Below are 14,943 nucleotides of genomic sequence, written 5' to 3' on the forward strand. Positions count from 1 at the left end.
AACAAGAGGTATTCACCAATTCTCTCATACATATAATTTTAAGTACAAAAGAAATTCCAAATAGGTGCAGACCTTTTGTATGAGTTACGAACATTCATTTTATCATCTGAATCCATTTGAAGTTTAAATGCTGAAATTAACCTAAAAGATATAATAAAGACAAACCTAATGCAAAATTACTTTTGTTCACAATATCACCATCACCAAGGCCAATGCACTGAGGTTTTTTTAATTTTATTGGCATAATTTTGGTACAACAACTTCTATTTAGTAGAATAACTCTCACTTCAACTGCTGCCTCAGGATCTCTACTGATGTTCGTGCCCACTGTCATCCTCTGTTGCAGCTGTTACCTCTGTCACCACAGCACAGCTTTGCTGTAACACATTGTTAGTAACTTAAACAGCACTGCTGACAACAATAAATTTGTCCATGCATTTATTATTTATACAGCTTATCCTGAAGAGAGTCATGGGGGTGCTGGAGCTTATCCCAGCTGACACGGGGCGAGAGGCGGGGTCCACCCTGGACAGGTCACCAGTTTATCAGAGGGCTGACACTTAGACACAAACAATTACACATACCCACACTCACTCCTCGAACCTTGTTGCTGTGAGGTGACAGAGCTAACCACTGCTCCACCATGCTGCTGATTATGCTTTTTTAAAAGGCTAAAATGTCAAAGTACATATTGCTTTATGCGCATAAAACTGTTTCACCGCCGAGCAGTTTAAACCCTGGGTTTGACTTCCAGATCAGGGGCAGTAAACGTCATTGGCAATAAAAAGCTCACTTTACATTTTTAACCATTCATAAATTCAAGGCGTCATATCTTTATATTTAGACCTAATGTAAGGAAAAGGTGCTCTTTTACATAAATACTTTCACCTGTTAGGGTGGGGGGAATGGTAAGAAAACCTGTGATGCTGTTATTCAGAGAAGACAAGTGATAATGATGAAAAAGCTGCATTCAGCAGGGTGAGCTAGTTCTGGTTTAGTCAAGAAAAAATAGAAGACAAAATCATACACAAAGACCTCCACATCTCACTTTAAGCATACAGACTGCTGTCAAATAAATAGCCTTTGAAAAATTCAAGGTATTATGCTCAGGCTAGTATGAATAGAAAAATCTTTGTTACAAACTGAATAAAACCGGTGGCTTCCTGGTACTTCCAGGGTGTAATATAAAAGTACTTTGTAGATAGGGGGGGACATCCATCGGCTACCATTTTCTTTAATACAACACCTGTTCACTGCACACTGCTCCAGCTTTTCAAAGGATTCAGCTGACTTGGTTTCTCATTTATATGATATTGAATGTATTTCCTGTGCTTTATACAGTTCTTTTGCAGTTGCTGTTGCTATATTTTTTCTGTCAGGTATCCTCTAAATTTTGTTACTTCACAATGATTTCTGTTTTGCAGGTAAATGTCAATATGCTATTAAGCATGAAAGCAGCATTTGTGTTATGAGGTTACTGTTTCTGCAGTGTTGTTAATAATATCATCAAAAATGTATTAAAAAGTACAATGAAAATGCTTTTCTCTTACACTGCATAGCTGCAATCCAGACAGCTGAAGGGCACTTACAATGTTCCTCCAAAGAGTTAATATTAGCTACCCTTTCAACCGTGGCCGTTTCACAACCTCTAGCTAATACCATAACAGAGGTCACTTGTGCTACCAACATTCACATGTAACCATATGGACAAATATAACGCTGTCAAGGTAAGTCTGGGTGTATTTGTATTTTGCAGAAGCTATAGTAATAACATCACATTTTTAATCTTTATTCCTGCAGTGTTTGTTTAACTGTACCAACAACACAAATATTTCAAGGCAAAATGAAAAGTCTGGATGAGGCTCCTGGGAGAGAAGCAGACCAAGAGAACAACAACGCAGAGCCAGAAAATCAATCGGAAACATCCCACAATAAGAGCCCGCTCCTTCCTGATTCATGGAAACCATATCAACAGTCCCGTGCATTTGTCAAAGGTCAGACTGAAGTGGAAAATCATCCAGATGTGATCATCACTGACCAGATCAATACAGTATCTAGTTCACAGCCAGTCTCCATTATGCTTGTGATATCATACAAGAACGCAAGTTTTGTTTGACCTTGAGGCCATAGATCGCTGTTGAAAACAGACAGGTGTCATAGAATTCAATGCCATTTATGTCTTTTTTGCATTTAAAAAAAGAATGTTAAATTGTTTTACTCAGTATTGACTGATTTTTATATTTCATTTATATTCATTGCCCACACTTAATTACAATGTTACTGTTATTTTGCAAGCTCCTTACATATGATGCATTTCAGTTTCACATAACATTTTTACATATTGTTATTTCAGTTCTAGGGTTCTGTGAATTGACCTCTATTTGGTCAGTGTTTCTCTTTCTCTGTAGCCTCTTACCATTTTTATCTGATCATATTCCAGGTGGAAATCCTTAAAGTCTTTTTAAATCCCTTTTCCATTGCAGGAACTTCACAACCCTGGGGCATCGGAATAACATTAATCTTGTGAGGCTTTGGTCTTAGGTTCTTCCTTGTATATCCCTTGTATGTTACAAACCATGTCCAGTGGTGACATGTACTGTTTGGTCAATGAGTAAAGCAAGTGACTGTGGGACAGACAGTGGAAGGAGCATGATACTGATGTTTTTATAATGCGCTTTTTCTCTTCACCTAAACTGAGAAATCTTCTTGTTGACCTTTTTGTTTCTAATTGCTGACTCCAGTTCCCTCTCCGATCTAATACTTATATGTATGAAGGCCTGGAAATGTTCTCAACTGTTTTATTTTTCATCTAGTTTAGACACTGCTGACTAATCCCCATTAAGCTATTATATAGTGTGTGATTTGAGGCTCTGAAAATCAATTCAGTTCGAATTGTCTTCTGGCCAAGTGCCTCATCATTCTAACAGAAATGCCACTGTGCTAAAAAAAAATCTCTCTTCGTTCTTACAGACAATATAGTATTTTATTTTGATGTATTTTTTGATGTCACACATGTCTGAGGCACAAATTACACTAGGTTAACTTACATTTTTGTGTCCACAGGGTGGCTGTTGAAGCTGAGGTGCTGTTTGGGAGCAATGTGTAGGATGGAGTGGTATGGCTATGCTGCTCTTGGCATTTTGACAGCCTTCCTCAGCTTCCTCATGGACCTCAGTGTAGCGAAAGTGCTGCGAGGTAGACACACACATGAACACACACACACACGCAGAACAAAGAACAGAGGTGATTAGTGTCTCTTGTTCCCGTCACTTGTAGCTCACCAGTGGCTTTATGTGAAGCTGGAGGGCAACAGTCTGCTACAGTTCTTCTGCTGGACTCTTTACCCATCATGCCTCTGTCTCGTTGGATCAACATTCTCCCACAACATCTGTCCCTTCTCCACAGGTCTGTCCAGCAACAGTAGAAATAGTATTTTCCACAGACAGTAGTTTCCTTTTTGATTTCCAGCCATACAAATAATAACTGTCTTGGCTGAGTGGAAAAAGGAGTCTTTTCTATCCATGTAGCTTCTATTAAATTATTCTGAAATCATTCCACTTTCTTCATTTTCAACTGTTTGATTGATTCAGTACCTCTGGGTTTTTCCAAATATGTTGTCCTGTTACTTCATTTCTCCTCAGGCTCAGGGATACCAGAGGTGAGGACCATGCTGGCTGGCTTTGAAATGCCTCACTACTTGTCTGTCACTCACTTGTTTACCAAGTATGTGGGCCTAATCTGTACACTGGCGGCCGGCAGCACTATTTTCCTGGGCAAGGTGGTGAGAGATGTTTCAGTATACCTAAGTGTCATACAGAATATGTTGTTGCCCTTTTGCAACCATTAACAGGTTTTTTTTTCCATTTGTCACTTTATATCAGGGTCCATTTGTGCATCTTTCTACTATGGTGGGGGCCTACCTGAGCAACCTCTGCAGTCTTGTCCGAGTCAATAAGAACGTAAAATCATAGTACTTCTTTTACTTCTTAACCCTAACATTGTACACATCCATATTTTTCTATTAACAGTGGATTAAATGGCTATGTGTAATGTGTAAGGTGTCTCTTATAGTGACAAACCCACAGAGAATTACCTCCAGATTCTGCAGTTCCCCTCAGCTGTTTTCTGCTTTAAAGGTCTGATAAACCCACTGTACACCACCTGCCCAGCAGTTAGAGGCTAGCTGGTGAACATACTGGAGTATCTGGCAGGTAAAAAGCCAGATATTTCCTTCAGGGGTTGGTGGAAACCAAGACAGAGCTAAAAGGAGAGTGAATTTTGGGCTCACATTCGACTTCAGATTAATGCTAATGTTGAGCATGTTCATTCTTAACCTTGGAAAGAGTAGTTTAAGTTAGGAGTCTCCATCTGCTGATGAACATCTTGAGTAAAAAAGCCATAACTTCACCAAGTCCAGATTGGATTGTAGAAAAGAGATACACACATTCAAAATCTCTTCAGTGCCGTGCTTAACCAAACACAACCTATATATATTAAAAAAAAGCTTACTTATGTAAACAATCTGAGCACTTCTTAGGATAATCACCTTTATTGACCAAGTATGTTACACACAAGGAATTTGTTTCCGGTACAGAACCGATGGCAGCTATCTGCGGCGTCAATTCAACTGATGGCTCTAACCATCAGGGGCAACTGGGGGGTTCGGTGTTTTGCCCAAGGACACTTCGACACATGGACTGCCAGCACCGAGATTCAAACCTTCAACCTTCTAGTTGGGAGACAACTGCTCTACCCACCACACCACTGTCGCCTCCCCCTTCTTGCATCATTGCAAAATAAATCCACCTAAAAACAATGGATCTGAGTCACCAAATTGGAGCTATATGGAGCTATATAAGTCACATGACCTGTGCATAGCTGGTTGAGTGGGTTGTCTTTTCAAGTAGCTTTTCTTTTGTTACTTCTTTCTGTATGATAGAAAAGAAGAAATTACATTACAGATTCTTTCTCATTTAGGACAAAGCAGCAGGAGAAATGTTGGTTGTAGCTGCAGGAGTTGGGGTGGCCAGCTGCTTTGGAGCACCTATCAGTGGTAAGAGAGCCAGTAAAGGTTCTGCATCAGGAACCCAGATTCTTTATGAATCTAGTCAGACTATACCTGGCCTTCTCACATTTATGTTAATGTGAGGGCTAATGTGTTTCCACCTTTGATTTTCCCTCTTCAGTCTTCACATACTGCATTTACTCTTTGCTTTTATCTTCCCTCACACCTCTGCATCTCTGTCATGTTTATATGTTCATTCCTTTCTCATCTCTTCCTCCTTTAAACACCACTACACTGAATTTCATCCTCACATCACTGTATTAATTTTTGTTACTTTGTTGGGGATTCAGTACCTCAAGTTCAAACTCTATTTGCACTCAAACTGTAAGATGAATTTAAAATGTCAGAATTTACATAAACTGTGTAATGAGGCTACATTAAGACAAAAGAAAATGATAGGAGGAGGTTTTTTTAATCAAGAATAAAGTGGAAATGTCATAACATGCAAAATAAAAAATCTTCTTCCTCTATTTTTTTCATTTACTGTGGCCCCAATACTTGTAAACATTACACTGAACGTATGTTCACATTTCTATTTTTTGGACTTATTTTTTTAAGGACTTGCTTTTCTTGCAACTCAGGCTGATAGTAAAACTATGACATTATACTGTCTCAAGAGCTCTACTCTTCATACCAATTGCTGTTTTGTCTAAAGCGACTTCATAACTCTCACCTCCATCTTTCTCTGTTGTTCCTTTGTCTCTCCCCTCCTCTGCTCTTGTAGGCGTGTTGTTCAGCGTGGAGGTGATGTCTTCTCACTTTGCTGTGAAGCATTACGTCCCATGTTTCTTCTCAGCTGCTTGTGGAGCATTGACCTTCCGCCTCTTTTCAGTATGGAGTGGAGATGGAGGTAATGGAGGCCCTGATTATTAACTGCCCCTTCAGTGGTCAGTAAGGAAAGGGTTCATTTTAGAGTCACTGACATCTTGACCTGAAGGAAAAAGGCCACAAAACCCAATAACATGACTGACAATCTAAGATGCATATGGAAACCCCTGCCCACAATCTTCTGTATACTTTTGGTCTGGGGCTGTTGTTTATGGTTTGGACAAAGCCACATCAATCCAACCTCAGTGCTTCAGCACACACTAACATTTTAGATACAGTATGCTCCCCACTTTGTGGCAGCACTTTGGGGAAAGCCCTTTCCCGTGACAGTGAGAGATTGGTGTGGTAACATATCTCCAGGTTACAAAATCTGGTTGACAGCCGTCGCAGAGGGAACTAGCATAATGGCCTATTACCATGAAATGAAGTGTGACACGTGGCTAGAATATTCGGGTGTCCACATGCAGTTTTTTTGGCCATATAGTGCTTGTTCGGAAATCAACAGACAATCCTAGCAATTTGCAAAGGTCTAACAATATGTTTTATTTTGTATGTATTCTTACTATGAAGCTTGATCATAATAAAATGTAACTTGAGTTTGGTTTAAGCATTTTTCTCCCATGAGAATGTCACATTTCAAGATAACACAAAGAATACATTTTTTACGTCATAGTAAATTTGGTGACAGACAATGACCTGGAACATCAGATTTGCAGAACCATTTAAGCTGACTGTAAATTTTATTAAAATCTTCATGCAGTAAAGTAAGGTAAGATTTTAAAAGGCTGTAGAAGAAATTGGAGGAATAACTCCATTTTGTTTTGTGTCCACAGAGACGCTTCAGGCATTATTCAAAACTAATTTCCCCACAGCTTTACCTTTCTACCCACTGGAGATTCTGCTGTTTGCTCTCCTTGGGTAAGTTCATTTTAATATGAACTACAATATTTTTAAAAGTCCTTTATTTGTCCCTGCTTTATAAATAAAAACCCTGACATTTTGTATTCACATCAGTCACAATGACAGGCTTTTGCCCAGTTGTTTTCCTCCTGTTCTGATTAGCAGGTAGTTTTTAAATTAATTCATTCAGTCATTTCCCAGCCTCCTCCTCTTGCCTTCCCCTAAGTCTAATGACTTCTGATTGCTGCCTGGGTTACAGTAAGTGTCTTGGCTCTCACTGTGGATTGAGTCAGCTTTCTGTCTGGAAACAGGCTGCTGTGTGGAGCTGTGAGCTGCTGTTACCTCTTTTGCCACCGATGGATCCTGCGATTCACTAAAACAAATCCAGTCTTCATCAAGATGCTGACGACAGAGTGAGAGCTCAGTCTTTACAATGTGAAAGCCTGATTGCAATGCAGTGATGAGTCACCACCTGTGCAAGGCAAACTCTTGAAACTGGTTCAAGCTGATTGATGGACCAGTGTCCCCAAAAACATGTTCTTTTAAGGATAATCCAACTTACAGTACAGCATGTCAAACATGCTCCCAAATCTATTTCACCTTGCAGACTTCACTACATAATCAAATTATAATGTATAGCAATATAGCAAATGATGAAAAACGATTGTGCAGGGCCTTTTAGGCTACATTTAAATGATATAAATGTCCCTAGTGAGACACTGACACTCCTAAAATATTGGAAAACTGTTTTCTTGTTTCGAATAAAAGCAAACTTAAGTTTTGTAAAACAGTGTAAAGCATAGAGGGGAGTAGTGCTAGTGGTTATTCTGACAAGATCATACAGAGAAGTAAACTGATTAAGCCTTAATTAAATTAAATTTGAATGACCTAATGAAGAATGACATTAACAACGGTGCCTGTATGTGTGAACACCTCTTTGCAGGAAGGGTATGTACTCAGGCATTGTGGCCTTTCTCCTGGCATCTGTGACGTTTCCCCACTTTGCTGGTCAATATATGGCTTCGAAGGTGGGAACCAACAGCATTTAAAGATCCCGTCTCCAGTTTTTCCCAACACAATTAATATGTTGCATCTTGTAGTTGCTGTAATGTTAAGTTGGGTGTTAAATGACAACATTTTGGGAGTGATAGCAGGTTCCAATCTTGTGTTCTGACACCAATTCTTTATGTTCATATACAATTTTGTTTTGTTTTGCCCTATCCAACCAGTAGTATGTGATGTATCCCTTCAAGCATTGTCATTTTCTGTGGCCATGGAAGCTACAGTAGCAGTTGCTAGAAGTAGCATTGTCATTTCTGTAAGTCAATTTGTAACAACCTATAAAGCTGAGCCTAACTAATCCAGGACTGTCTCCATTTTAATCACAAATATTCTGTAACAATTAAAGCAACTGTTGCATTAACCTAAGTAAGTACAGTCTTACAGAGCCACTAGCACAGCTGTAGACTATTCTTGTTGAAAAATGGCAAACTATTACAGTATGTATTTATCACCCATTTTTAAAGACTGATTGTCAGGTGCTGAGAGACACACTAACAAGTAAAAATGTAGAGTAATGCTACCTTATCCTTTAATATTGACCTTTTGTTTCACACCAGCTTTACTTGTGTTTTAGAAAGTAATCTGAATGAGTCGTCTCCTTTACAGTATACCATGAAGCAGCTCCTCACCTCCTTATTGGATAGCAGGCAGTGGAGCTCTCAATCCCACAATGCCTCTGTGCATCTGAAGCCTGAGCCTTGGTTGGAGTGGAGCCCATCAGGGAGTCCTGTCTATTCCTCCTTGACTTTCTTTCTGGTCATGAAGGTACAGATACTGCAAAGACACATTCAGGAGTCTTATCTCTATCATTCTGCACTGACGGCCAACAGGGATCATAACAAGCTTCTCCCTTGGGTCACAGTGACCCATAACTGACCTTTTCACAATAGAGTAAGCGAGCTAAAAACTGTTTAACCTTTGAGGCTGAAATGTCTTGTGATACCTGATGCTCCCTCACAGCAGTGCTGCACATGGGACGATGGATTTTGTGGCCATTAACTGTGAGAACTCTGAGCAGCTTAGCCAAATAACTGCTGAGTCGCTGGTATTTACATGAACCCCTTCAACAAACCACATATGTATTATATTTGTGCTCCTAATGGAAAAAAGCATGCTTACTACTTCAGACAGAAAAGCACTGTGTGTGCACAACACTGAGACCAGTTTCATCTACCAGTCAGTGTAAAGCATGTCGTCTAACTCATTAAGGTCTTTGAGAAATTCCTTTTTCTGAGACGTGCTCAGTAGGATCTACCTACTATGATGCATTTTTTCTCCCATTACCACATGCAAATTTGGAATTTAAATGAGTATGATTCAATATTTATTTGTGCAAACCTGATCTGAGAGCAGTGCAAACATTTTCTGCACACAGACTAACACTGACCCATCTGCTGTGCTACATGTGCTATGAGAGCTGTTGTATGCCCTCAGATGCTTCAAAGATTTGACAGTCTGTTTCTTCTGTTGCTGGTTCTGAGATGTGGATGTTAGTCCTCGCCTGCACTCTGCCTGTCCCAGCTGGATACTTCATGCCAGTCTTTGTCTATGGTGAGTGAAGGGAACGAACTTTGACAAGCTTGTTTTGCAGAACACTTGAATGACCCAAGTTTTACTTTAAATAGGAGGAATCTGTCTCACTGCACCAGGTTGTGAAAACCCTGCAAGGATTTTCTCCAAAATCTAAAGATACAGAATTTTTTTTCTCTTTTTTTGCTTTCTGTTTTCCAGGGGCAGCTTTGGGTCGTTTGGTTGGAGAAGGGACAGTCTTGTTGGTTGGAGATTTATCACAGTCTTCCATAAATCCTGGGGGCTACGCGCTGGCTGGTACAATAACAGCTTTTTTGCGTTTGTGTAGTAATGATGTGCCGGCATCTATGCCTAGTATTTACATCCCTGTACCAATATTTATAAATCATTTTATATATTTATCCAGTGTTCCGTAGCTCTCATAGGAATTGCAAAGCAGCATAAAAATGCAACAGTGTTATATAAAAATGTAAATGTAAATTTGTGTAAAATATTGCAGAGATTTTCCCTGATAACCAGTCTAACACTGATCAAAACTACAATACTGATGTTATAGGTGAAACTCTACCACATCAGAGGAGGACAAATGTGACTGTATTGTTTAGCTTTACAGTCAATAAGGGCCTTTTTCTCATTTTTGTCCTAGAAACCCCGAAAAGGATTAATTTGGCTGTGTATATTGTGTTTTATCAAGTCTGATTAAATACTGATAAACTGATACACATCAACCTGAGGGCAATATTTTTAACAGGTTAATATGTTTTCTGCTTTTAAGGTGCAGCAGCCTATTCTGGGGCTGTGACACATACCTTGTCCCCAGCTCTCCTGGCTATTGAAGTTACTGGCCAGTTCAGCCATGCTGTACCTGCCCTCCTTGCTACTGTGCTGGCCAATTTTGTGGCTCGATCTGGGCACCGCCCATCTTTCTACGATGCCCTTTCTATCAGCAAAAGGCTCCCCCACCTGCCCTCTCTGAAGAAGGCATGCCCCCGGTAAGTCACAAAAAAAGTGCAAGACTCATTAAAGAAATACACCAAGTTTTGGGGTGATCATCATCAGCTGGTAAACAGGGAAAACATAGAGGATTGTATGAACACAGACAATACCCACTTATGGTACAAATTAGCCTTCTGTAAACCGAACCAAATCTGTTAATGCTGAACTGAACCTGACCCACAACCATGTGGATTTCAATAAAGTGTCCTCTCTCCTAGCACCACACCTTGCATTGTTTGCCTCAGTAGTGGTAATTATGTAAAAATAACATTTTATGCTACAATTACATTGTTCCCCTGGGTCAAAGGGACCCAAAATTGAAGGAAAACAATTGACATTTTCACAATAGAGTAACTGAATTTAAAACTATTTAACCTTTGAGGCTGAAATGTCCTGATGCTCACATACACATGCACTGCAGGCAGAAGGGTGGGTATTGTGATTTTTAACATCTAAACAGCAGCCAGCTGAGTAATGTCTGAGTCACTAGTATTGATCAAGAACCCAAACAACCACCCACATATAATTTCAATGTGTCCTCTGAGGGTGGAAAATATGACTGTTGCATGAGCAAGCAGAAAAACTTGCAGAACATGGCAAAATTTTGCATTGATTACAGTTTGTCCCACCTGTTAGAGTAAACCTCTTATAATGCATTAATCTGTTTTCCAGAGTACATCTGCCAGAGGATTACATACTTATTTACCATAACTATTTTTCCATTACCACATGCAAATATGAATATGTAAAGGGGCAACGAAGAAAACTCCAACTCACCTGTCAAGATTCTGTTCCTTGTGTGGTCTTTTACTATTTTTACAGTAAAATATGGGAACAGACCACAATGTATAATTAAAAAAAGTCTTCAATTTATACATAGTATAACCACCAAAAGGGAAACCTTGACATTTTGAATTATGATCAGTAATTTTCCTCCACAGGCACGCTGCTATAAGTAATTATTACTGAAAGCTTTGATTAAAGATAAAGGATTGACTCTGTGCTATTGTGGCTGAAGGTTATGTGAGATCATGTGGTTAAATGTAGAAAACAGTTTTTCATTAAGTGTGACATGAGCCTGCAAAGAAATATACTCAAGATGTTAATCGAAATAAACGAACACATACCCTGAACAGATACATCTCCACACCACCTTGGTGACAGAACTTGGCTGCTGCATTGAGGTTTTTTCTTCCTCATCTGTCTCTCACACTGACATCAAGACAGCTCCTTGTTGACAGCACTCGACCTGAAATGGCTTCAAGCCTCTTCTTACAAACCCAGACACCTCTGTGATCACTTTATTGTCTGCCAGACAACTTAAACTTCTTGAAAATGCTTTTGGAATGTGAACATGCTGAAAGTAGGAACGGCACTGGCTTGACCTTCCAGCCCACATAATATTATACTGACTGTATCAACCTTAGTGCTGACAGTTGATTATTATTTGATCTTGTTTGTGTCCGGGTTCAAACGGGTGAGATCTGCTTTTGTTACCAGAATCAAATCAAACCAATAATTTGTGAAACCTAAGAATAGTGCATTATCCTTGATTTAAAAAAAGAGGTATTTCAATATTTAATTGGTGTCAAATTAAATATTACCCCTGCTGGCCCACCTTAAAGTAATTAATTACATCTGCCCAGATTTCTAATTTAATTCAGCCGCAGCTGCCTTTGCTCCAGGTGTGACAAGATTCATTTCTTTTGCAGGCTGCCCTGCAGCTTCAGAAAGCAGCTGGGTTGGTGGAGGTTCAGTATGCTGTCAACAGCAGCACCGAAACACAAATCCCTGTGGTGGACTCGCATGGTGCGCAGATATTTAATAGTACCATATCTCAGTCTGATGGCTCAGGAATAATGTTTTGTCTTTTAGCCAAAAATGTATGTGAAGATATGATATGTTTGCACAAAGTCAGCAGGATTGTTAAGAAATTGCTGGATTCATATTGGTCAAACACAGAGCCCCAGGAAGGAAAAGGGGAAAATAATGAGACCAATTATGGAAATTGTAACCATTACAAATAATGCAGCAATTCAGCAGTGTGAAAGTGGCTCGACAAAGAACTGACAAGTGTGTGAAAACAGTCAATCGGCCAGCTGAGCCTTTCAGCAGCAATAACACGGATGAATTTTTAAATTGTCACCTAACAACTCAGCTCACTAGAGATCTGCACAAACTCTAAACTGTAGCGCTGACTATGGCAAAGAAAATTGATTTTCTCTCATCTCTTCTGTTGAAGAGTCACAGATTTTACTGGGGTTCGTTCTGCGATCAGAGCTGCTGATGTTCCTGCGTCACTCTAAGACTGAGGTAAAAGGAAGACAGGTAACTGCAGGGGTTCAGAAAGAGGTAGAGGAGTGAACTGTCAGATGCTGTTTAAAAGGCAGGTCATGTCTTTACAAGCCATATGACACTGACTGACTGTAAAAACAGTTCCAAAAAAAAGAGGATGGCAGCCGGATGAATAAATAAGGTTGCTGACTGATGTAACGGTTCATTTTTGACAATGCACAAGCAGCTTTATAGCATTGTAGCAAGACCCATGGGTACACTAGAGAAAGTATGAAATCATTTTAACTACAAATCATCATTTCTCAAGTAATAGTGAATGTTGCTATATGGCAAGCGTAGACTTCACAGAAACTGCATACAATAAATATGTTTGTGCTTCTCTTCAGACTGTGGAGAAACATCTGGATGAGGTCTGTACTATTCACACAATCTCTGTCCTGTTGTCACCTCACAACACTGTTCAGGAAGTAAGTGGAGATTAGGAAATGTCACTGGTTTAGTACAACGTTTCTGTAAATACTCTTATTCGCTTTCTTTCTGAGGCTTGGATGTGGCGATCAATACCACTGCTGTTTCTGTGCGTTAAGTATGATGCTGAAACTGGGAGGCGATTAGCCCATCTTAGCGGTTATAGCCTGTCTGGCTTTCTCCAAAGTTCAAACATGAACCTACAAAGACCTCTAACATTTTGTAGCCTGTTTAATTCACACACAAACAGAAATGTAAAAAATAATGGATAAACTGTTTGAGAAAAAGGTTATAGCACATAACAGGCAGTTAAAACATAGTCTTCAAACAAGTGCTAATGTTACTCCATAGCGATCCGATATGTAATTAAACAACTGCTTACTAGTTAGTTCATCAAATTAAGTGATAATATACAGTACTAATGTTGAGTTCACAGCTTATTTAAAAAAAAATTATTTATTGCAGGTTTAATGAAATGAGCGTGGTATTGATCAGCAAAAAAGTGACTATGGATATTTCCCAAAATGGTCAATATGCTTTTAAAAAGGAATTATCTCATTTTTGCAGGCCCACGGCATACTGAGTCTTGTTGGCACACAGACCTTGTTTGTCGCAGACAAAGGACGGCTAGTCGGGCTCATCACATGGCCAGAGGTAATGAGTTTTGGCATATGTGCTCACACTCACAACAACTATAATCCTCAGTGTTTGGCACATACAAGCTGATTTTTTACATTCCTCTGCTGGCATTTATCTTGTCCATAGGCACTTTGCAAACAAGACCACAACCATGCATGGATTTGTTAACATTATGCGGGCGTAGGAGGCAAACTGGCTACTTGTGAATTCAAAGGAGTCTTTTGCTTTCTCTCCCTCCCTCTTTTTTTCTGTTTTCTCCTCCAGATGAAGAGAATATTAGAAGACTTGGCCAAAGAAATCTAAGCTGCCATACACAGGAAATAAGCTCATCCGCTGACTTTCTTTTAAGATGTGAATCCATCTCTGTCTGATTAGCTTGTAACACAATAATGTTATCACATCTTTATTCCCAAGTGTAACAATATTTGCATGCAAACAAAACTGTCATTAGCTGGAGGCTCATGTGATAACCATTTATCAAAGCTTATTGTCCTGTCTGTTATTGTAATTAGCAAGATTGTGACCATTGAGGAGCTAGCATCTCATTCAGTGAACCACAGTCTGTGACACAGCAGTGCTGAGAGTGTGTCTGCCCCCAGTGGGGATGAAAACAAAAGCGTATAAAAGAGTGTGTAGTGCAGTTAACACAAGAAAACCTCACTAGTTTGTTTTTCCTGCTAAACCACACCTCTCAGTGAATATTGGCTCCTACAGGAGCATATGAATTGTTCTACAAGCTATGTATTCTTTGTATTACTAGAGATCGTGCTGGAGAGCAGGTGATTACTGTGGCCTCCACTGCACCAGCCCAACAAAAGTATTAGAGCCTTTTACACATTATGAAAGGGCTTAAAGGAGGGTCAAAACACAGCAATTTGCCACAATCCCTGACCTTACAAAACCTGGCAAACTGCCGCTCCTGGAATCCCACTAGTGTTGATAGTGCAAGATGGAAAAAGTTTAAATTAATGAATTTTCTAACTCATTCTTTGTCTTAAATGTTGGAGATTATCATGGTCTAAAAATTTGAACTCCAGTTCTAATACTTTCAGGGCTTAAGGGATGTAAACAACCGTGTATTTTAGCTAAGGAGTCAGCTGTGGCCAACAAGTTGAGACCCTTTTTTTCCAAGCCTATATTTGTTTATAATCTGCAAATTG

General features: G+C 39.5%; 1 protein-coding gene across 1 annotated transcript; it reads left to right on the forward strand.

The window, feature by feature from the left end:
* Positions 1–1,843: 1,843 nt before the first annotated feature.
* On the forward strand, positions 1,844–14,460 carry clcnk (chloride channel K). Its single transcript, XM_020612514.1, is given in 19 exon segments — positions 1,844–1,994; positions 3,064–3,195; positions 3,277–3,405; positions 3,642–3,781; positions 3,882–3,959; positions 4,978–5,053; positions 5,790–5,915; positions 6,727–6,811; positions 7,105–7,206; positions 7,737–7,821; positions 8,462–8,620; positions 9,337–9,406; positions 9,587–9,682; positions 10,161–10,381; positions 12,046–12,190; positions 12,624–12,694; positions 13,063–13,143; positions 13,712–13,798; positions 14,048–14,460. Coding segments are annotated over 19 exon segments (2,073 nt in total). The 3' UTR covers positions 14,087–14,460.
* Positions 14,461–14,943: the final 483 nt, after the last annotated feature.

This window comes from Monopterus albus, unplaced genomic scaffold, assembly GCF_001952655.1.
Source record: "Monopterus albus unplaced genomic scaffold, M_albus_1.0 scaffold126.1, whole genome shotgun sequence".
NCBI lineage: Eukaryota > Metazoa > Chordata > Actinopteri > Synbranchiformes > Synbranchidae > Monopterus > Monopterus albus.